The sequence below is a fragment of the Strix uralensis genome, chromosome 13 (assembly GCF_047716275.1).
Source record: "Strix uralensis isolate ZFMK-TIS-50842 chromosome 13, bStrUra1, whole genome shotgun sequence".
Taxonomy (NCBI): domain Eukaryota; kingdom Metazoa; phylum Chordata; class Aves; order Strigiformes; family Strigidae; genus Strix; species Strix uralensis.
In genome coordinates, this window is record NC_133984.1 from 13,183,298 (window position 1) to 13,207,073 (window position 23,776).

At 49.4% G+C, this 23,776-nt stretch overlaps 1 protein-coding gene, 1 long non-coding RNA gene and 1 other non-coding gene across 4 annotated transcripts; 2 read left to right on the forward strand and 1 right to left on the reverse strand.

The window, feature by feature from the left end:
- The first annotated feature begins 146 nt into the window (after positions 1–146).
- Positions 147–4,126, forward strand: LOC141949150 (uncharacterized). Its single transcript, XR_012630671.1, has 3 exons — positions 147–213; positions 3,054–3,428; positions 3,623–4,126. It is a non-coding gene; the product is annotated as an uncharacterized LOC141949150 (long non-coding RNA).
- Positions 4,127–5,620: 1,494 nt separating this feature from the next.
- On the reverse strand, positions 5,621–19,639 carry LOC141949149 (ras-related GTP-binding protein A). Of its 2 annotated transcripts, XM_074882392.1 has the most exons (10): positions 19,439–19,639; positions 18,730–18,763; positions 16,442–16,541; positions 15,404–15,470; positions 14,207–14,429; positions 12,241–12,336; positions 10,546–10,668; positions 8,192–8,283; positions 7,146–7,261; positions 5,621–6,149 (listed from the first exon to the last, which is right to left on the reverse strand). In XM_074882392.1, exons 2-10 carry the CDS (start codon positions 18,754–18,756, stop codon positions 6,052–6,054), a joined length of 942 nt encoding a protein of 313 aa, XP_074738493.1. In that variant the 5' UTR covers positions 18,757–18,763; positions 19,439–19,639; the 3' UTR covers positions 5,621–6,051. The 2 variants fall into 2 exon arrangements, with proteins under 2 accessions (XP_074738493.1, XP_074738494.1); XM_074882393.1 differs by lacking the exon at positions 19,439–19,639 and having other exon boundaries at positions 18,730–19,236.
- Positions 19,640–20,057: 418 nt separating this feature from the next.
- Positions 20,058–20,129, forward strand: TRNAE-UUC (transfer RNA glutamic acid (anticodon UUC)). The gene has a single exon. It is a non-coding gene; the product is annotated as a tRNA-Glu (tRNA).
- Positions 20,130–23,776: the final 3,647 nt, after the last annotated feature.

A 23,776-nucleotide genomic window follows, 5' to 3' on the forward strand; every position in this document is an offset into this window, starting at 1 on the left:
ACCGCCCCACCCTCTGGGGCCATGGAGCACCCCCAAAACCCCAGGACCAGCACCCATGGGTGCCTCAGGAGGGTGGAGGCAGGACGTGGCCCCTGGGAGGACGTTCCCATGGGGGGGGGCCGGGCTCTGCCTGCAGCCCTGCCTGCAGCCCTGCCTGCTGCCTGCCCACACGGCCCTGCCGGCTCTCTGCCTCCCGAGGCCCCCACCACCCAGGTAACCCCCCCCAAAATATTTGGGCTGTCTGGAGCACCCCCTCAGCACCCCGCTCTGCCCCAACACCCCAGCTGGGGGGCACCGGCGCGGCTCAGGGGGCAGGTTGGGTCCCCCGGGGAGGTCAGAGCTGGGGGAGCCTCTCCCAGGGGTTCGCTGGGGCTGCAGCTGCAGGGGGGGTGTCTGGGGGTCTCCCAGCCTCGGGGTGCCCCTCCCCGTGGGTCCCCGGCCTTGCCTGGGGGCAGCTCCTGCCCTGAGTTTGCCAGCCCGGCAGGAGCCGGTCACGGTCACAGCTGCCTCGGCAGTGACCTTGGCCAACGAGGAGAAGCTGCAGCTGCTCAGCGTGGAGGTGCCCGTTGATACAGGGACCCCCGGTGACACCCCGCTCTCACCCAGCTGCCGCAGCTCAGCTGGGAGTGGGAGCAGACCTACCCCTTTTTTTTTTGCAAAAAAAATGCAACTCCCCCTCCCAGAAAAGATGCAGGGGGGAAGCACCTGCCTGAGCCCATGTGGACCCCCCCTCGCCTCCATGGGTACGGACCCCCCTTGGCCAACCCCCGCCTCTCACCTTCTCCAGAGCTGTGAAACTTTTGGGGATCGGAAAAGCTTTTTGGGGTGAGAGCCAGGTGGTGAGAGTGAGCACTGCGCCTGGAGGGCCCCCATCCTGACCCCCACGCCGATATCGAGCTGCAGGACCAGCTGCAAGGCCCGAAATGCCAGGGAACTCCCCAAAAAAAGACAGGAAAAAGGCAGCGGGTCGCCCTTCCTGTCCCCAGAGCTCTCTGCGGAAACATGGCCCTAGGGAAAACGCCAGCCCAGCGTGGGGTGGGGTGCAGGCAGCTGCCTGCGTCAGTGTCAGTTGAGGGGGTACGTCAAGGACGCCTTCAGGCAGGAGGGGTGGGACAAGGAGCCCTGGGCAGGGGGTTGTGCTGGTGCTGGGGGGGGCTCTGCAGCTCCTGAGGGGTCCCAGCCCAGCAGCATTGGTGCCTCCTCCAGCAGCTCTGCTGGAACTGGGGGAGGGTGGACTGAGGTCAACCTGCTGTTTATTTATTGAGTTTCCTTTGAATAAAAAGGCAGCAAAATGAACTCGTGCTTTTGCTGCACCCACAAGACACAGGGCGCTGGCTCGTCCTTTTCTTCATCAAAGAGGAAGGGCGTTGTATCCCAAACTCATTTATCTGCCTTGAGAAGAGCCAAAGTCTTCATCCACGCTCACCCCGGCTCGGACAAGGTGTCCTGGGCCGGAGGGCAGGGGAGGTTCATGCATCACTTTTAGCAGAGGAGAGAAGGACAATGGGGACAGTCCCCCCAAGAAAGGGGCCACACATGTCTGTGCTCCGAGTGGTCCCTTGAGCACATCGAGCCCCAAGGGGAAGGTCCAACACCACCACCCCTTTGGCTCCAAAAAGCAGCACTGTTGGTTTCAGCATCAAGGTTGAATCCAGGTCCATGGGGACAGCCACCACGGCCAGGCTGAAGGTGAGGGACACAGCCCTCTGCTGCTGAGCTCGTCTCGATGCTTTAAGACTGTGGTCTGCAACCCCCCAGGAAGGAAAAGGGCTGGTCGCAAAGAGGGAATAGCAAAAGGACAAGTAAGGAGGTGTGATGGATGTGCTGATGGGTGCTGACGGCTACCAGCAGCCTTCAAGCTTTTTAAGCAGCAGAACACAGGCCAGAAACATCTGCTCGGCTACAAAAGTGCTGCATGTTGTTCTTGCCCACCCTGGGAGCAGACAAAAAAAATCAAAGCACCCCAGAAATGGGTGTGTTTTGCTGTTCACCCACCCCCCTGAGGTGAGGAGCTCTATGTTGAATAAGACCAGATCCCTCCACCATCAAACCAAGTGCAGTAGCTCCATGCCTCTGCTTTCAAGATTAACCACAGATGTGATCATTGATCCCACAAAGGGAAACCCACAGGCTCTTGGCAGGGCACCATCCTGCCTCTCTCCTCCCTGATGAGCCTGATCCACCACCATCGGCATCTTGAGGTCTGACTGTACTGAGATGTTTACGCAAACCCCTCTGCAGGGAGCTGGTCCCTTCCCACCGCTCTGCCGAGGGAGCCGGGTCCCTCCGGCACAGCCACAGCCCCAGCGCCTGCTTCTTGCAGCTGGGGTTTGATCAAATGCTTCAGGTGGGCTCAGCTGCATCCCTCCCATTGCAGGTCTCGCCCCCTTCCAGCCCAACTCAGTGCCCGCCCCTTTGTTCTTGAGGTGCTGAACATGTAAGCAAGCCCAAACATCCACACAGTCTTCTCGAGAAACGTCTAGAAAAATGGATAAGATGGAAATTGAAGGAACTATCAGATTCAGAGGGTTGTGATGAGCACTAGGAAGTTCCAATGGTCACTGGTTACGGAGATGACTATTCCTCTCTGTTCAGCACTTTTGAGACCATAGCTGGACCCTGTGACCAGTCTGGGGCTCACCAGTACAAGAAAAGCAGACAGGAGATAGTGGAGCTTGACTGGGAGGTACAAGGAGAGACTGAGGACACTGGGTCAGCTCAGGGGCTCTCACTGCTGCCTGCAAGTGCTTACAGGAGGGTACAGGAAAGAGCCAGGCTTCTCCTTGTGATGACAGACAAGAGGCAACAGCTCAAAATGCAATGGGAAGCTCCGATACATGGATTTTTATTGCTCAGTTTAAAATCATGAGGATGATCACCCCTTGCACCAGGGCTCTTAGACAGAAACCCCATTCTTGCACGTGTCTCAGCTAGGCCAGGCCCTGAGGTGTCTACCTGGAGGAGGACGATGGACATGGAGATGAGGCCTTGCCTACATAAGTCTGACATACAGACTGTACAATCTTAACCACCCAAAATTACCCTTTCCCCAGCTCACATAGGGTGAAGATCCCTCATCTGGCCAAACGCTATTCCCCAGAGGGTCACAGTGGCTGTACGTGACTTGGACACAAGACCTTCTGCACTCCAGGGTGGTGCTGATGCTAATAAGGAGGTACCTACAAGCCATGACTGAGCAGAGCAAGGCTCTTGTCAGGGAACTTGACTTCACCTTGCAGAATCCATGTCACCCACTGGATGGTTGGAGGAGCTCGGTCCCAGCTGCAGAGCAGTACCTGGCAGCTGCTGGGCACCGCAGACCTGTGTCCATCCCACCCAGCTCCTTCTCATCTCCTGGAGACTTTGACACCACCGCTACTACTGCTACAGAGGCGGAAGGGAAGTACCCTGTGGGAGAGCTCCAAAAGGTCAGTTGATCTCAACACAGCTCATCATGGGGGTAACAGCTGCTTGTTCACCCTCAAGTCAACCCTACTCAAGTCATCCAGGCTTGGTCCAATGCAGGTAGCAGGAAGGAAATTGTTAGAACCCCCCTGAGCAGAGAGGCACAGTACTAAGACATACACAGCAAAGCGCAACTTTTTTTGTTTTTCTTTGATAGCAAGAGCTGCCAGAACAAAGGGGAAGAGTCTTCCAGAAGGTCAGGCGAGGGTGCAGAGCCTGATCCATTGAGCCTTGCTGCTCGCTGATGCCACGGGACCGTGGCTGGTCACTGGAAGGACCCTGCCCGGCACAGTCACACACTGGCAGCGACCCACCCCGGGCTCCAAAAAGGCCCCCAGGTTCGCTTTTGGGAAAGAGACAAAATATACAACAGTACTATCAAAAAAGGTAAGTCTTGAAATAAAGCCATCCACATATTTTCATCCATACTGCAGGTGGTCGCTTGACAGTGCAGAGCGGCACCAGCAGCCTCTCTGCCAGAGAGCAAAAGGAAAATGTTGACTTCAAAAAAGCCCCCAAAACACATGTCCTATTTGCAGTAAGAGAGAACAGCAGAACTTTAGCTATCACCATCATGTTGCTGGCCCTGGAGAGGCTTCAGCAAGGCAGGGTAGCTTCACAGCGGTTTGTTACCTGCTCCCTCACCCCACATTTCCCCCCCCTTAACATTATCCCACTCTCATGTACTAAAGTTTATCCCTAAGGAAACCCAACAGCAACTCTCTGTAACCATGGAAATAAGGCAGCATTTCCCACTGTCTTTTCCTCCGTCTCTGGCAGGAACAGCTGCCTGCTATGAAAACACACTCGCAGCAGGAGGTGCTTCAATCTGTGCTAGAACTGCGGCCATAAGCCATCTTCTGCTCTCCTGAAGCTGTGAAAGCTGCCCATCTCCTGCAAATAATCCCTTGGAGGTGACGTTCCTGAGGCTTCCATCGGCAGCGAGTCATCCTCTCACTCCACTCTACAGCGCTGAGGGCAGGGTTGGGGTGCAGAAAGCTATGAAGTTTCTCCACTGACTGGAGCAGAAACAGGGATGGCTGTGTCCAAGCAGTGGGGCAGCACCTGCAAGTGGCAACTAGTCCCATTTCGGCTTGCTCCGGCCCGATGTCACAGACTTGCTGTTCCCACTCCAGCACCAGCACTATTCCACACCTGCAAGCACCGAAGCAAATGGAAACCCTCCACTGCATCTCCGGCTCATTCTGAAGTTCTCCTGAAACTCCAGCACCTGAATTGTTAACAGACATCTCTGTAAGTTCCTCTCCCACAGGGATGCCAACTTGCAGATCCTCACTGAAAACACACCCAGCCTGACAGAGCAACAACACATCTGCTGAGTAGGTGGTGCAAGACACGGGTGTTTAATACTATAAAGATTGAGAATCGATGGAAGGTTTGGTGGGGAGCCCATCCTCAGCCCTCCAGCCGAGATGTGCCCTTTAGCTCCCCCTTCTCACATAACAGACTCACCCTGTTGGATGTTCCCCCTGCCCAGTGTGTGTGTGGGCAGGGATACAGGGGGAAAGCATGATTTTGAGAAAACAACGCGGAGAGCCAGGCTCAGAGTCACCACACCCTTTTTTATATAGTAATTTGATGGAGCAAGAGAGAAAAAAGGAAAAAAGATGCTGACAAGCATCAGCTCCCACCCAGCAAACCAGAGATTCCCCTAACTCACGGTGCTTTTGTTGTTCCTACGTTTAATGGAAATGCACACAATAAAATTCATTAAAAAATAGACAGCCACGTCAAGTAACATTGGTGCCAAACACTGCCCAACTGGCTCGTTGCAAACATAGCTAATGTAGCTCATGCACACACCCTCCTCAACATATTCTAGGTCTCCTCTGTGCCCACACCAGCCCCTCCTGGCTCACCAGGACTATCTTGATGCTTGGTCAATTAGGATCTTTGGCCCCTTTTATTTACTGTGGTCTTTCCATTGCTTTGGCAAGTGTAAAGAGGCCACTGCCAGCCTGCTTCACCTGCTGAGTGAATTTTTGCCTCCACACGGGGAAAAAAAAAAATTATCTTAAATGAAACTCTGGAATGGCCTTCCCAATAACATGAAAGGAGAAATGCAGCTACTACACATCTGCTTGCCAAAGCTGCCCTAGGTTTTAGAAGAAAGAAAACCCACTTTCCAAAGCTCTAGGATCTGAAATCCCTGGTAGCAAAAATTTATTTTCATGACCGAAGACAAGGAGAAATTTATAAACATATTCTAGCAACCAACCAATAAAACAGTAAATATTCCATTCCTGTGACTTATATGATCACCTGGGAGCAAAACATCCAAACCAGCTCTGCCATGTGGCACTATGACAACCAGGAGCATGAGACCACGTGCACGTCACCCGTCCTTACTTCTTCCCAACCCCACATATGCCAGGGAAGTCTCTTTTGAAGGTCCGCAGTGTATCCAGACATCCGAGTGACTAGTGTCCAACGTTAAAAGGAGAAAAAATAAAGCAGCACACTCATTTCAAAGCCCAAAGACATCAACATTGTTAGATTCTCCTAAAAATAAGTAGTTCCAATTCATTTTTTCTCCCCCCGAAGACCATGTGCCTTGGCCAATGTTCAGCGCATGAGCAGGCTGTGCTTTGGACCATCCACTCTCTCCAGCTTCTCAAAGTGTTTTCTGGCATTGCGGATGTTGATCAGCGTAGCCGCAGAAGCTAGGACGGAAAAGGGACGGGGGAGATAAAAAAAAGTTAAAAGCGATGCAAGTAAACAAGTCCTCAGATGTTAAGTGCTGCCTAAAACCAACATCCCAGTCAACAAGCTCTCTTATTTCAAGACCACTGCTCCCTAGCTGTACAAAATTTAACACTGGAAGGTCTGGGCTGTTTGCTGATCCCAGTGCAACACCAAGAAAGAGTCAGAGTGAACTACAGTCAGGGATAGCTGCACAAGTCACCACAGCTGCTCATTCGCTGCTCCTCAAGCACAGTATCACCACAGCTGGTAATTCAGTCACAGGGTTTACACAGGTTCTCCCTAATTCAGTAAACTAGTCAAAAAGTTACAGGCAGCACCAACACTGTAAGCCACAAGGCTGTCCTGGACAGTGTCTCTTAAGCACCTCAAACCCTAACAGAAGTAGTTTCAGTTGGAGTTCTGCAAACAGTTAAATAGTCACACTGTGCCTGTGAGAGCTGACACTGCTGGCTACAGTTTCTTCTTTAAGATAAATAGATGCTACTATAATTAGAGTCCTTGCCCACCAAGACAGTTCAGGCAGCAAGAGCAAAAACTCAAATACGATCCATCTCTGCTTCCTCTCCAAAACTCACTGGGGCTGCCAGATCAGAACAGCCCAAAATAGGTTATTAGATACAACCTACTAAATCAGGTCACATCTGTTATAGTGGTTCCCCACCGCTGTTACGATCCTCCACTTGACAGCAACAAATAGCTCAGCTGTCAAAGGCACACATCTCTCGCCTTCCGCAAGGTACGTCACTTTTTAACCACCTTCCCCCACACTCTGCTCAGACAGGGCAAGTCAGCAGGACAGCAGATCCCTCTCCATCTTTTAATTACAATCAGTTTTACTGCATTGCCTGGTGTTTGTCATTTTCCAAGAGAAACACAGTTCAAACAAGACTCATTCAGCTTTTTGTCCCTGCAAACAAAAAACAGGCCAGAGGCTTATCTCTGCTTCTACTTACGTATCGAAGGGTCTGACATAACCACCATCACATATGTATTTGATGTAAAGATGTCAATGAAAGCAGCAAAGTTAGAGTTCCTGACCTCCATGCTCTGGAAAGAAGCTGCCAGCTTACTAAGAGAGTAGAGGAAAAAAAAAAAAAGAGTAAATGAACCATTACTGTAACATTGCTCAAACAGCTTTTGCGCCAACATCCCATTACTTGAGTTGTTGGTAACAAAGACATGTTTGAGTACTCATTTGGCAAGCAACACCAGGTGTGACTACAAGTGTGTTTTGTTTTTTTTTAAAGACAGAAATCTTTAGCTTGAGGCCAAATGAGAACAATATAAAGTGATTTGCGCATTGAACGGTAAAGGTAACTCAAGATCTACAATCCCAGTGAGTCTGCTATGACCACGCTTCAGTGGCACTTGCCCCACAGATGTAACAGCTCAGCCATTCAGAAGGACAGCTGAACACGCTGTGGATATCGAGCAGAAATAAGTATAAAACTGAAACATCTGGAGCCAGCTCTGTAAACCATGCAGCCACTTCTCCATCCTATTCAGACTCCAAACACTTGTAGATATTACTAAGAGACTGTGAAAACCGAGACCGTTCAAAAGCCAAGCTACTCCAAAGCCAGCTTCCCACTTTTCCATTCAAAATATTGATAAATAGGGTCTGGAAGCCTCTTCCTCCCAAAGCAACTGTGTGGTACAGGGTCTGAAGCAAAGCTCTCCATCTGACTTCCTGCAGCACTGTTGACTGTCACCAATTTATCAATTCAGTCCTGGAACTTCCCTACCTCGCCCAGGAGAACGAGGTCTAGAAGAAAATGGTTGTTTCAAAACAAACCTCTTTCAACCATCAGCAAAGGAGGAAGTTACAAAAGATAACAATTAACTTGGTTGTGTTTAAGGATGGTGCAATTTAACTACAGCATCTCAGCTTGCTGAGGAGTCAGAGAACTAGTACCACTTTGGCGAGCCTTCATGCCTCTGGATGAAGCTGAAACACCTGCTGCAGTATCTTCCCCACCTAATGATTAAACCAGCTCACCTGCAACTTAGCTTGAACTGTTTAATAATGTTGCTGATTTTCTCAAATCTGTGGACATCCCGCTGTTCTTTGCATTGATAGTGAGAAATGACCTGGAAGGCAGAAAGAGAGAGAGCACAGAGTTAGTAATTTATTTCAGCAGAGGTTTCTCAGGCTTGACAGCAATTATGGGAAACAGGTGGTGACCAGAACAGGGATTTCCTTTGCCTTTTGCTGATTGAATCTTGGAAACTATTTGCAACAATACTTGCGGTGTTTTCATGGTAAAACAAGACTCAATAATACAGTCACCAGGAAGCCTTTCACAAGCGCAGATGCAAGTATGTAAGATATACAAGAGACACTATCGTCCATCTGAGGTCTGAAAACTCCAACTTAGCAGCAATTTAAATCTTGATTCAAAGGAGAAAGGGTAAGGAGAGGAAAAAAAATGCAAGACCACCACCTCAGGTAGAGGAAACAGACACTTGAGAAATACTGGAATAGCTTTTCCTTCCTAAATTTATCATGCTGCAGATTCTCAAGGACTGAACCTGAGAAATTTCCCATTCTGCAACAGGTAGGATGCACAAGCACTGCTCTCAAAGCCACAGCAAGCTGTTCCTCCCTAAGAAAAGCAGAACAAAGGCAGCTGGTTTCCTAGGGAGTTCTCTCTCCATCAGTTCACTGAGTCAGACCAAGACTGTGCTAAGCTGCCTGAATTCAGAGCAGTTCCCCTCCTCTTCCTCCCACACAGTGATCCAGCAGCAACATGCAGACCTCAGTGGCTGGCTGCAAAGATTCAGAGGATCAAAAGTTTTTTGGAATCCTTGCAGTGTGATCCACAGCTATTTCTCCCTGATCACTTTCCCACTTTCCTGGTAGCCTACAGACCTTTACTCCTCAGCCAAATTAGCTAACGGGCTGAGAACTACATTTACTGCATAAGGTGAATGGCACACAATCACACAGTTACATCATCTTTGTTCCCACAGCAAATCAGAAAGGAGTATTTTAAAAACCTTATGCAAAGGAATATTTTAAAAACATTATGCTGTGTGCTTTAAGCTCTTAAGAATCATAAAACCAACTGCTACTGGAAGAGCCAGACACCCTCTCGCAAGGATGTTAAACTATTCCTTTTCCACCTATGGAGCCACATTTAACAGACTTGCAAGAACTAAGTTTTTTGTGTTGTGGTTTTTTTTTTTCCTTAAGCACTTTAAAACAATCATATACTTCCTACTTTTTAAACCTGCCCAATTATTCATACAAGTACAGGTTTAGCCAGATTCAAGGATGGCATCCATACCAAAGCCTTCATTGTATGCAAGTTCGTTCCTTAAATTTCCAGATAAGTTTTGCTGTTACTGCGATTTCAATACAATTTCAGGGTAAGATTTCACTTCAGGAGAAAAGAGTCCTGGGGGAAGTTTAAATATATGAAGAAAGTGAGAAGAAAGAGTCTTTTAAAAAGTCACCATTACACTGAAAATAAGCATTGAATTTTTGTAGCAGAGATTGTTCTTTTTCAGTAAAAAAATGTATTATAACAAAGTTCTGTTACATACCATCAAGGTGAACTATTTATTATCTACAAAAGGTCAAAAAGCAGAACTTGCCAGAAATGGCAGGAGTTTACTTCTGATAGTTTAAGAAGTGATAGAAGTAATGGCTCCTTTTCCACATTCCCTCCATCATTTCAAAATCAGACATTTGGCCATCAAGGAAAGCACTCAAAAAAATTCAAAACCATTCCTCCAGGTCAGCAAGAGTTTTGGTGCAAAGTCTGAAAAGACCAATCCAGAAACCAAGAGTATGGACGAACAAGCAGCAGCGGTGATTGTAACCAACACATTTTACCTTGCAGAGACAACAGCTTGGAAGCACAGTTACCATGCAGCCAGTAACTTTGAAAGCCACAGCAATCCAATTGCTTGTGATCCTCTACCCATACTCTGGGTTTGGAGAGCATCAGACAAAATAAAAAATAGAAATCAAGGCCTGTTAAAATGCCAGGCCAGGGGAACTGAAGAGGCTTATTTCAAGCTAAAGAAGGTTCTTGCCCTGGGCAGAAAGGAATTCTCAAAAAAGTCCTACGGCCAACAACAGAATGGGGATATGAAACCCCCTCATAGCTTGGAATAGGGAAATACCGATCAAGCCCTCAGCTCAGCTGCCAGAAGTGGAAATTTTGAGAAGGTCCCATGAGCCATGGAGTCACATCAGCTACTTTCAATATCACAAGGCCTGGATCAATGCATTCTGCCATCTGGCACCTCTCTTTGGGCTACCGCCACAACAGCACTTTCCATCCAGGGAACTCCATCCTAGGCTGGGCAGAGGAACCTGAAGGGCAGAACTGCTGTATTCACCAGGAAAGTGGCTCTTTCAAACAGAAGCACTTCATCTGCCTCGATGATCTGAGCAAAGTTCCTCAGGTTCATTTCCAGTTGCTGGACATTGGGGATCAGCTGATAGACTATACTGGACCAAGCCTGTCAATAAAGAAAAACACAACGTAAGGGCTGCATTAGCACTTTTCTGCCTCACCCTCTTGTTATGCAATGTGCTCAGAAACTGATTATTTGTAGTTCTGGGTGTTGATAGCCTGGGCAAGACTGAGAAGCTTCTCCCACCTCCATTTCTCTACTACAGTGAAGACTACCAGTGCTACCCCAGACCTGAGTAAACTCTTCACTAGGCCAAGTTCTTTTCCACATCAGTCACAGAGAAACTACAATACTATTAAACAGGCTTAAATCATCCTAATTTTAAGCTGGCAATGCTTCTATCTACTGCTCCCAGATAAACTCGCTGAAGTTTTCAGACTTTTTTCTAATCTTGAGCAAGGTCAACATGCAGAAGGACACTTGGCAGCTCGTCACTGATCCAAACAGAAAGCTCTACTCTAACCCAGTGAATCAGGAACAAGTCCAGAAGGGACTGGGGGTGCTGTAATTGTCATATGTCCTCATTCAGACTCCAGTCCTCCAAGCTCAGTTTCACCTCACTGCCAACCTAGTGACCCAGGTTTGTGTCAGTGCCTGACCACACGCTTCCCCCCCAGGAGTCAGGGTAGATATTTGTGTCTCCTATTTACCAAACACTCCTCCCATCCCACTTGCCAAACACAAAGTTAAAAGTCCAAACCAAGGGCATGAGCTCTGAAGAGTGTTGGCAGGGCTGTGTCTAGAATAGCACAGGTCTGCTGCTGCGTAAGCGGCTCAGAGTAACCAGCGTGACTGATGGACATCAGGGATGGCTGAAGGAACCCAGGGTGTGCCCCTGCTTGCGGAAGGTGATTTCTAGAGGGAGCCGGGCACATGTTTTGTCAAGAGTGATGTCTGGCGTACGGTGCTGCATCAGCCTCAAGCACATCATACACTGAAGGCAGGGGAATTTGCTACAGCTTTAAATGGATTTGCCAGGATGGTGAAATTTGCTGTCCCAAGTCCTGATAAAGTCAACAAAAAGAGCCAAATGGTCCTCACCTTCAGACAAGCAACGCAGCCACTATGCTACCACCACTGCTTATTAGCGTGAGCTGGCAATTATAATGATCATTTGCTCTCAGCGTAGCCCAGGTAGGACTCACCACTCCAACACCTGGAAGACCTCTGACACTGCAGTCAAGACTGACTAATGGCAAAAATCCCCACCCACAAAAAACCACACCCACTCCTGAAAGCAAAGCAAATTCCCAGAAAGGTAAATGTTTGTGTTTTAACAGTGCTGCAGAGAAACACAGGAAACAATTCCATGCTGGATAAACGTGACTAAAAGATGCGGAAGCTCCTTGTAAAGTAGCCAGGCAAAGTGTTTAAGCAGTATTAACATAGTGACACCATGACTCCAGCACGTGGAGGGCTTTTACATTTTTCTAATTAAAACCAGGATGCTCAGGTGCTGTTTACAACAGCTAACCCCCAGAAGTAGTTGCTGCAGAACCAAAAAGGGCCAGTCACTAATAAACCAGTAACAACTAACCACTCGCCTTCCTCATGCTCTTGTTTTCAATAAGGAAGGGGAGGGGGAAAAGCCAGATACAGAGAGGAAGCTGTACAAACCTTGTAAAGTGTTTCATCCCAGATGGAAGTTCTAAAACAAACACATTCCAAGGGCCGGGAAAGACGCTTCAAGTCTTCTTCACGCTCTTTAAAAATCTGGGAAATAAAAAAAGATTAGCAGTTGAGTGCAAATATTTCTGCCTTTGGTGTGGTTGCTGTATTGCATTTACAGCACGCATTTCAAACAAACCTCGAGTACCCACAGCACCTGAGAAAAGACAACAGCAGAGCACACCAGCCAGGACAGGCTGGCAGAAACCCCTTCCACTGGAGCAGCATGGAAAAGCAGACCATGGCTGTCTCGCAATAGATTTGACCAGGACTCAAAGCTGGAATAACTATGGGTGTCATGGAGTGGGAATGGAAGCGGACACACATGAGTGTCTCTGAGGACCTAAATTTTGAGAGGACCCTGGTCACAGGCAGAAAGCTCCATCACTGAGAACAGGATTGGAAGAAAGCACTTGAGGTTCATCAGTATGAGCAGCTCTGAGGCATGTACCTATACAGCCTTCTGTTCTCACACTGTACTCTGCCCTTAGAAGTTATGGTTACAAAAAAAGGGAAGCAGGGTGAACAGCAAAGATCAGACAGCCTTGTGCCAGGCTCCTACAGAACTGCTAAAAAAGCAGCAGGACAGCCAGCAATGTGCCTCTGCAGGGGAAGATACAACAACTGCCTTCACCTCAGCTTACTGTTTTCAGGAACATGACAGAACATTAACCAATCCCCATGAAATGCTGCGTAGGCCAACACTTACTATTTGGGTCCTGGGATACCAAAGGCTTCAGTAAGATTTACACAGATAGTGATTTGGCTCAGTATTTGCATGTTCTTCTGAGTAGCAGACACCTTAACAAAGATCTTGATGGGTATGCAATGGTACACATTGAAAGCATATCTGAAGTAAGGCTCCTCTTCTGTCGACCCCTCACTTCAGGGCCTCACTAGAGTCTACACAACTATGTAAAACCAGCATTTTTCCACCAGTCCCAAAACAAACCTGGACAGGACAGCACCAAGACTCATCCTTCTGTCTGGAGGGAAGGCAGATGGAAGTGAGGAAAAGCTCCCTGAATCAACCCTATGAACAAGCTATTTCTGCACTGAGCTGGAGGGCAGAACTAAAACTGGAAGAGGAGGATCTCCACTCTCAGGCAGCACGAGTGATCTGAAGCCAACCTGCTATGTGGAAGTCTGTCTGTGCAGGGAGGTCAGGGTGTGGTTTCAGCCACAGCACCTTGCATGGCCTCCTTTGCAGCTGCCCAGGCACATACTCACCAGGAATCAGAAGAAAGTTTAATAAGACACCTTACTTCAGACAAAAGCTAACCGCCTAAAGGGGCCTCCAAACTTGCTGCAAGCCAGGGAGGGGCCAAGCAGCTAGGGATGTGCTCATCTAACCCACAAAGATAATTCCTCCTTTGGTATCAGGAGCTGGTTGCTTTTCAGTCCAAGCTGAAAAAGCAAGGTTGGTAGGAACTTGACATCTTCCAATCTCCCTGCAACCTTTCAAAAGCTCAAAAAAAGAACAGAAAACACCAAATATCTCTGAAAGGTTGATCCTCAGCCTTTGCAGGATGCCTCCTGGGACAGAAGAGTGCTTAAGAGGTGACCGATCTCTGGGCAGGCAGGCCAAACTGACAGAGAACAGAATCAACTGACAGAAACCACCTTCTAGTTAACTGGGAAAGTTTCAACTCTGTGAAAGAAAAGGCTTAGAGTAGTTGTTACTAAAAATCATTAGTTCTGTTCTCCCCTAGATTACATGCAAAAGATAGCGATGACACACAATTTAGAAAAGGCAGAAAAAGCTTAGAGGGCTTTGACAATTCTTAACATCTGAGAAACCCTTCTCGGAACAGTGCTGATGGGGCTGTATTTGAAGTATGAAATCACAATGCATTAGCACAGTCAAAAGATGTTCTGTTTGAAAGCATTTCTATGACAGCTATCGGCTTCTCACCAAATCCCGCTGATCCTCCTGCACCAAGTCCATCTTGTGCACTAGACAAAAGATCTTTGCATCAGGAGAGTTCTGAAGAATTGCCTCCAAGCACGACTGGTAGTAGTGCATGTCCTTCTCCAGTTCGCGGCTCTCTACATCAAAGACATAGATGAGGACTTCTACATTGCGGAAGATGTTGTCCCGCTGACTGGTGAAGTAGTTCTCCATAAAGGTGTCCTGTCTGCGAAGGAGCAGAGCAACAAAGCAAAGAGACTTCCATTAGAGCAACCAGGTCTTGCTTTGCATTGTCAGGAAAGGTGCTACGTGTAAAACACCTCCGGCTAGAAAGGCAAGGCTCGCATGTTGAGCTAGAGACCCCATCACAGAAGTCTAGACAAGAGACCTGCGAGTGGCGATATTCCCCATGACGTGAGGCTTCCCAAGCATTTCCAACCAAAGTTGGATGCTCCTGAAGAGTATCTGCTCGCCAGTCTCACAGGAAGCTGAAGCTTCCTTCACATCCCAGCTGGCTGGTCAGTGTCCTGTGCAAACAGTTACATTGCTTCTGGACCCAGACTGGCTTTTAGAGAGCTGCATATAAAAAAGCCACAGCAGAAGCTAAAATATAACCAAAACCATCAGCGTAGCCTGCTATGACAGGATTTAAATCTCCTTTAACTTTTGCTGAATATGGCTCAGACAGTGCATGAGGACATGAGAGCTGCTGAAGCCTGGAAAAGTTGGACAGCTCTGCTGAGGCTCTGTCAGCAGGAGAGCATTCTTCGAAAAGCTGCTTCCAGGAGCCACAGGGTCACTATCAACCTTCAGCAATTCTGAAACCAGTGTCACCTCCCACCACCTCAGGAGAAAGGTGAAGGACTCAGGCTTTTCACCAGGAGAAGCAAGCAGGCGGCAAGGGAAGGGTGGACCTACACACTGCACCTTTTATGTAGGGATAACTCCAGAGACAGCATAATTGTGCCAACTTCTTCCACCCACCTCCACGCACAAGCCTAAGATGTGGCATCTGCTCTTTCCAGAGTTGTCTCACCAGTTTTACAGCGCACCCATGAAGCTTGTTCTATTCCCTTCGTGCATAAGCAGCACACTGGTCCCCCTGGGGCAGGAGGACCTCTGTTTTGTACATCCCCAGTCTTATTCCCCAGAGCTATTCCCCCCAATGGTTTCAAAAGCAAGAGAATAAACAGTACCTACCCTCCGCAGTCCCAGAGATTTAATACCAGGTTTCCTAGAAATCTAACATGGGAGTGCTCCACATCAACTGGAAAGAGACAACAGAAGTTTAATGACTGTACCACATACCCACATCCACTCCTCGGGCAGTCAAAAATGCCAGTTCTTCACAACACAGCCCACAGTTTGTAAAGTCCCATCTAAACAACATTGTTGAACACAGATCTGTAGCTGAAGGCACTATGGAAAAAGTTCCCAGAGTAATTCAAGCCTTCCTACTCCCTACCCAGGACACTATTCTCCTGAGAAGCACAGGAGGTGGTTCCCCTTTAGCATGTTCTCTGATCTTTGTGATATTTTAAGAATGACAGTTCCAGCACACTCTGCAAGGCCTTAAGCTAGCCTTAAAAGAATAAATCAGTAACACAGAGAATGTAAACTTTATGAACAAAGAGGAAATGTACACCAATCTGTGACATTAAGTCCTCACAGGTGCTTCTCAGTGAGGAGCACTGGAGCCTGACAATTCACACCTCTGTTTCAGAGGAATCACCGCTTTTTCAGATCAGTGGCTTTGGAGGAAAAAAAAAAAAAGCGCAGAAGACAATAATTAAGTCTAGTGCAGTACCTTGCCAAAGCCACAGGTGCAAAGCAAGATCACTGTGCCTCCAGGTGTGCTAGCTATCAGCTGGCTAACAACAGGAAAGCTTCACCAAGGAGGACCATGAGGACACTCTGAAGACTCCTCCAGTAATAGGTGTAGTTGCAGCAAAGGCTGCTTCGTGATCAAAAAAAAAAAAAGTTAAGGCTAAAAGTTCAACAATAAAGCAGCAAAACTGAAGCCAGTGCTGCTTTCCCTTTCATTCCAGCTTCCTACCTGCCTTCAGCTGAAGTCAAGAGTGAAGCTCCCTGTGAGGTGTGGCAGCTGAGAGGATCAGCAGACACCCACCTACTCCAGAGCAGAGGAGAGGCAGGGATTGCTGGAGGGAACAGCCTCACCCCTTTAATGAAGGGGGTTTGAGCTCTGAGAACTTGTGGTTCAAACAAGAGAAGTCTTACTTGTGGCACCCAGGCGCCGTGTGTCCCTGGCGATGTAGTTTGCAAAGATAATGGACCTCATGCTGGTCTTCCCAGACCCACTTTTACCCATCAGCAGCACCTGGGAAGAAAAAAAAAAAGAAAGAATTAGCTACCACAGAGCACTGAGTCCTTCATGGCTCCCTCGGAGTTATCATCTTACTGCCAAAGCCACCAAAACACAGGACCAACATACTTCAGGTGTGAATGCATCAGAAGAGAGAGGCAAAGAAGAGTACCATGCCTGGGAAAGCAGGAGGCAGACATCCTTACCTCCCTGCTATCCACAGTCACTGAATCATTGTCAGACTGAAAACCTTTTCATCTTGACTGTGTTCTTGAACTATGCCCCCCCCCCCGCCCAAGAATCTCTGCCCCTCCAGGCACTGCACTCCTGTTCCTTCCACGGCTGCCTACCACCCTGAAGGAAGTGCCACCAGCCCACCATCCACCAGACCCCCTTACCGAGCGCCCACTGGCAGAGGACTCGTAACCAGTACTCAGGGAAGAGCAGGAGCTGCTCCCAAAGCTGCCACAGCCTCCCCATCCCCAGCCCCTTGCACCCGCACACTTTTCAAATGCACTCTGGAACCACAGGTGAAGGCTTGATGGTTTTGATGACAGCAAAAGAACAGCTTTATCTCAAGCCTTTAAGATCAGGCTGGAAACAATCCCTTGTCCATTCAGCACTGGTATTCTCTAACCATCACTTCTCTCCTAATCATGCTCTTTTCCTTCTCGTAATGTGACTTGTTTTCTCTTTCCTGACAAAAGTGAAATACAAGTTCATTTCAAGTTTCACGTGTCAGAAGATCAGCAAAAGGTTAAAAGCAGAGGGGACAGCCCAGTTCAAGTGCACCAGGCTATCACACAGGGGAGACACTTGACTCCAGAGTCCTGTTTGCGGATCACCAGGCCCAAGGAGGGTTAGCACTTTTGGTAGCCAAAAACTAGGGGATGATTGCAGGGGGAAGAGGGGAGGCAGTCACACAAGGCAAGACTCTATATTGTGATCTAAAAATAAAAATTAAGAAGCCCCGACAGTGACAGCCAACACAGACTTGCTCGCAAAAACAGCTGTTAGACAAGTTCCAGTTACAAAGTCAAATTGAGCCTTTGGCAACAGCTCTGCAAATCTATCATCAAGGATAGGTTTAACGAGAGTGCAAGCGGCCCAAGTCTGCCTGCCCAGCCCACACCACTGCCAAAAGCTAACTGGGAAGGCACTCGCTTGACTCCCAGCCTCACTCTGCGACTGCACAGCAACCACTGCCAGAATCTCAGTGCAAACCAGGAGAGGCAGAATCACACCATCCTGTTTGCACAAGTTATCCTTCTGAGAGTGACTGCAACATTTCACAGGCTGGCAAGCAGCCTTTCCAAAAAGAAGCTGACCACACACCTCGATGATTTGGTAACGACTTTTTCCTTGGAGAGGCAGGCTGGTCAGGTCACACCTGCCAGCCTTTCTGGAGCAAACCCCCAGAAAGCTACACTGCCTTCTCCCCTGAGCTACAGACAGAGCAGAAAGACTGTCAACGTCTCTTATTTCATACCACCTGCAGAAAAAGCACATGCAGAAACTCAATACAGCTCCAAGGCACAGCCCAAGTCAACCTACAGGCAAAATCCAATTTCCAAGTTTCAGCCAGCAGAGGCCTTTCAAAGGGGTCAGACACCAGCACGTAGGGCCAGGCAGGGAACCCAATCCTAACACGCCATGGACAGACAGACAGACATATATTCTCTACACAGCTGCTTTAACAGCTTTGAATATGTTTACTGCTGGAATATACCCCCCCCCCCATTCTCAGAAGAAGTGCTACTCCTTCCCCACGTGTTAAGTTCCATCCTCCCAGGACCCCTCAGTGAATTACAGGCTCCCCACACAAGTAATGCATCACAAGGGTCTCCCCCCAGGGCCAGCGAGGCGGGTTAGAGCATATCCTCTTCCCTGACTCTGCGGGAGGTACGCAACAAGCAGGGGGTTTTGCAACACGTACCAGAAACACTCACACAGCAGTTGTCATGGATGGCTCTGCAGCAAGCCTGCCCTATCACTCGCACCAGTGAATAAGCTCAAACCTCGTTTTAATTTCTAGTGCTTTAACCAAAGGATGCCTCTGCTGACTCTGAGAGTCTTAAGAGGTACCTGACAGCCAAAGAACACACTGAGGTACTGAGATACAGATGCAAACACATAACGATATTAGCAAATGCAGATGGGGAAGGAAAACCCAACTGCAAAGAATTCTCCTTTCAGTTCTTACCTTTTTCTTCATGGCTGTGCTTGGCATCACCCACCTACAGAGAAAAGACCATCTTCTTACATTGCTCTACTTTCCTGGCTTACAGGCTTCACTTCAACATCCAAATCCCACCCACGTAAGTACCATGCAAAAGGGGAAGCACTCCTATACCGACATAATTCCCCCCAACCTCCACCTCACCAGGCATTTGACAGCTTCTGCTCCAGATGGCATGGGGAAACTTTAGCAAAAGCCTCCTACAGCCAGAAAACCCTCCAACACGCCCATGATGAACAACGTTCCCGTAATTACACGGCCGAAACAGGCCTAAGCAGGATAAATGCGGCCAGCGCTGGAAGGCAGCGGGCGGCAGCCGCACAGCCGTCACACTGCGCGGGTCCCCCGGCACACGGCAGCCAGGGCCGGCCTCACCCGCAGTCGCTACTCCCACTCCTTCCCCCCGGGATGCTCCCGAGTCCGCACCAAGCAACCCATGACCGCGGCGTCACATGTCCCCACGCCCCGCTCCCGCCCGCACCGGCACCCCGCACCGACCATCGCCCGGCTGCCGCCGCCGAGACCTGCCCGCCCCCAACCCCCAGGCCGCTGCCTCCGGTCCCCGACCCCGCTCACCCCGCAACCTCCCAGCTGTCCCCAGCCCCACCGGGCCCGACAGTGGCTTCGCCCCCCGGCTCAGCCAGCGCCGCCGGGCCCCCCCGACTCCCGCTACCTCTAGCCGCGATAGGCGCCTCCCGGGCCGGCTCGGCAGTGCCCGCGGGCGCCGGCGGGGGTGCCTGCCGGCCTGCCCGCCGGAGGCGGCGGAGCTCAGCGGGACCGAGCGCCCCCCGCTCCGGGGTAGGCCTCAAAGCCGCGGCCTCGCGTAAACCCGCCGCGCCGCCGGGGTCTCGACCGCTCCCGTCGCGGCGCCCGGGACCCCCCGCCCCCCCCCCAGCGGCGCTCACGAGACCCAGCGCTCGGCGGCCGCCGCCGGTCACGTGAGCGCTCACCCCGCCCTCTCCCGCTCGCCCGCGCCCCCTCCCGTCATGTGATGCGGCGCCGCCAACAGCGACGCGGGCGGGGCGAGCAGAGGGGCGGGGCGAGCAGAGGGACGGGGGCGGGGCCGGGAGGCGGCGAAGCCCCGGCAGCCATCTTAGGTGTGGGCAGCCCCTTTCTGGCGGGGCGGGGGGAGCTTTATGGTGGAGAGAGCGGGGCGCGGCGGCCGGCAGGGGCTCCCGGCGGCGCGTGCAGGGCGGTCGAGCGCGCCCCGGCGGAGTCTCGACTCGTCTGGAGCAGCGGAGCTGAGGGCGGGCAGCGCCATGGGGCGCGCGGAGAAGAATGCTTTCAGCGCCTCCCATATGGTCTAGCGGTTAGGATTCCTGGTTTTCACCCAGGCGGCCCGGGTTCGACTCCCGGTATGGGAAGCATCTGTTTTTCGCCTGCCTGGCAAGGGAAAGCGCCGGTGCTTCCCGCCCTCCTTTTTCCGCATTTTTACATTTTGCGGCCAAATCTCTCTCAATTTCTCTCAAATTGCAGGGGTCTCCAGAAGCTGTACGAAGCACTCTACCACTGCAAACCCTGTCTCCCGCCTCAGTTTAAAATGTTCAAGTAAATTAGACAACAGAGGACCTCACTAAATGTCCATTTTTATTTAATGCAGGCGAGAAAATTGCTGCTTGTGTCGCACAGTGTGTTTTAAACCGCCCTGGCTATTGTCCAAGGCCAACAGTATTGTACTGCACCTCTAGCAGCAACAATCTGCTACAGCTAGACATACATACAAATACATATATATATTATATATATATAAATGAGCATGTAGGGCTAGTAATTTATGAAGGGAAATTCCTTAGCAAAGCCTCAACATCTCTCACACCCTCCCCCCCCTCAGAGCCTCAGCCTCTCACATACCCTCCCCACCCCGAGCCTCGTCACCTCACTTATACCCCCCTCAGAGCCTTGGCATCTCACACACCCCCCCTCAGAACCTCAGCACCCCATGCACCCCCCTCCTCAGAGCCCCATCACCTCACATACCCCCCCATCAGAGCCTCAGCACCTCACACACCCCCCCATCAGAGCCTCAGCACCTCACATAAACCCCCAGCCTGCTCAGCTTTAGCACCCAGCACATTTCAACTTTAAGCAAATCCCAGGCAGGCAAGAGCTTGGGGCATGGCCCCTCAGAGCTGCCTCTCCTCCGGAGGAAGCCCCTCGCCAGCACGGCTTTATGCCAGGGGTCCCCGACAGCGCTGGGGATCCACAGGCAGTCGTGGGGGGACTGAAGGCAGGCGGTGGGCTGCGCCTCAGCGGGGCTGAAGATGACAGTGGAGAGGGGCTCATCCTCTGGCAGTAGTGGGGCTTGGCCGGGAGCCCTTAGTCCTGCCCAGCTCCTCTCAGCCCGGCCAGGCCTCTTCCAGGGTCATTACTGGGCACCAGCAGTGGGTGCCTGCGGGGTGTCCCTGCACAGCCTGCCTGAAGCCCCATGGTAAAGTGGGTTCCTGTGCCCTCCTTGAGGAGTGTGGAGAACGTGTGGGTGTGATGGTAGGTGCTGCCCAGGGAATGTCTGTCAGCATGGTAAGTTTTCTGATGCTACTGAAATGGCAGTCAAGAATCATACAGGGTTACAGATGGAGTTCTTGGTCTTCAACAGCAAGCAGTAAGCAACACTAAAACCAGCAGCTTTTGTTTAAACATTTTGTTTTAACATTTGTCTAAACTACGAAGAACTAAATACTTCAGTCACTACCAAATAAATTTTGCATGTTACACACCTCTGTCTATGAACGTGGAACATTCACAGACAATATTTCTCTTGCTAAAGAAATACAGAACCAAGAAAGGAAGTGTCAATCTGTAGTCTGTATCAATCTCGGTACAAGTACAAACATGGGTAGTTTTGTAGGCTCAGGATGGATATGAGCTAAAACCAGTTCTGTGTCAATTTTAAGTCAATACAGGTTGAGTAGCCTGATCACGATCCAGGTACAAACCCTTCTGTGCCCCCATAAAGGCTGACAGAGAACAAACCAAAGAATGATCCCATAATCAGTCAATATTTGAGTCTCCTCAGTTTCTGTGGTGCATTTGTCTTACTCCCACATGCTATTCAAATAGCAACGCATGACATGCCAATGCTCTGTAAGAACTGAATTAAAATCAACTAGTTGGTAGCTTCTTAAGAAGTCATGCAACAGAACTGCTGTCCTAAAGATAACCAGTAATGCAGCAATGGGATCTGCTCCCAAGTTCACGATATTTGTTGCCTTTTGAAGCAATTTAAAAGGAGCTTCACAATCAGAGCCATCAGGTTTTCAGATGAAGAGGCAAGCTGACTCTAGGAATGGTAGAGATGCACAAGTTAATCAGGCTGGGCTTCTGGGTACTGTCAGCTGAAGTAAACTTGGAGCTCTGCATCTGATGGTACTACAACGTACCTAGGGGCAGAGTGTGGGTCATGTACCAGGAGAGGGGTCACAGCATATTGCTATACTGAAAGGGTTTAGAATGGGAGAACTAGCTTGGCCAGAGCTTCAGCACTGCAGGAGGAGCCCTCTCCCAGTGGAGATGAAGATAACAGGAATTTACCTTGGATAACTCAGGACAGGACCTGTAACAAGTGTCTCCTTTGGTGTCTATACATCAAGCAGGATACAGAGAACTAACATCAGACCAGAGGAGACAGCTAGCAGAGCAGTCTGAACTTCTGAGAGGGAAGAATGCCTGCAGCAGCTCAAAAGATGAATCTCATAACCAAGAGAAGAGGTGCAGTCTGTGGCAGTCTCGTCTTAGACATTTTCAGGGGCAGGATTGTTGCTGCTAGATTAAATGTCTATTTAAAAGCTTACATTAGACAATTCTATATATTTAAATCAGCTACTTTTTTTAAAATAATCGATAAAAGTTACCTAGCTTATTCTTCATCACCTAAAGCTTTTAGATCAAGGCTTGATGTCCTAAAAAATTAAAAAAAAAAATAATCCAACAGTAAGGGAAGAAAAGTTGCCCCATCAAAAACAGAATCTGTGATCTTTGCCAAGAATCAACTCCTGTCTTTAAAATTTATGCAGGATCGGATCTCTGAATATTCGAGAGTATCAGAAAGGGGAGGCATGGAGTAGCTTTTTTTTTTTCTCTCTGCATACTGAAATTTTTATTTTCTCCAAACACGCAAGCCTACATGAAGCCCTCCACCAATGCTAACACTGTAGCTCTACTGTTCCTTTTGCACCAGAAGTGTGTAGTCAGGCTGAAGAAGCTCCCCCAGCTGACGAAAGAGCTGCTGAAAAGGATGGCTCAAATGCAAAAGGAACAACTCAGTCCCAGAATCAAGATAATTCTTTTAAGATCTCAAAACAGAAAAGGGGTATGTGATAAATCTTAAGAGAACAGAAGTATTTCAGCCTACCAGGACAAACACAGTATCAATAATATTTAGTGTACGATCTCCCAGGAGGACTCTGTACTCTGTAGGGAGGGTCAGTGCTAGTCCTCCTCCTCCTGCCCCAATGTATCTGGAACACTTCGGCTATTTACTGCTCTCGCATGCCTCCTTGTGACAGTATATCAGCCTCAGAAGTACGTTCACAGCAAAGGCATTTCCTTTCTCTTGTAATTAAAGGAAAGGTGGTCCTGGCAAGAGTCTCTGTGAATGGAAGCTCCACATTGTCACATGCAGCCAGAATGTTCTTTCTAGACCCCATTATGAGGATCGGGGTAATTGCACACTCCCTGCAACAGCTTGAATGGATGTGAGCAGTCACTTTCTCAGATGAAAGAACAGATTGCCCTCTGCTTGAGAAATGCTTTTCTCAAGAGACACAAGGCTCTTGGGAGCACCCAACAACTACAGGCTCTTCTCTATATTGCTTAAAGCCGTTATTCTAACAGGTTCAGTGGAAACAGATATGTAAGTAAGGAAAACCATTCTAGAAAACTGGAGAAAAGAATATGCAGCTACTAAGCACGTAAGGGCACAGAGGAAAGACAGGTCTGATCAACTGTCAGAAAGACAATCTGCACTGGTAGGCTAAAGCCATATGTCCTTATGGTTTTAAAAGCTACAACAGAC

Coding starts and splice junctions, on each gene's coding strand:
- LOC141949149 (XM_074882392.1), bottom strand. CDS start 18,756: ATGCCAAGCACAGCCATGAAGAAAAAG. Junction 10,669..12,240: donor GGGATGAAACACTTTACAAG/GTTTGTACAGCT, acceptor CTTTATTGACAG/GCTTGGTCCAGTATAGTCTA. Junction 6,150..7,145: donor TATGTCAGACCCTTCGATAC/GTAAGTAGAAGC, acceptor TTTCCGTCCTAG/CTTCTGCGGCTACGCTGATC.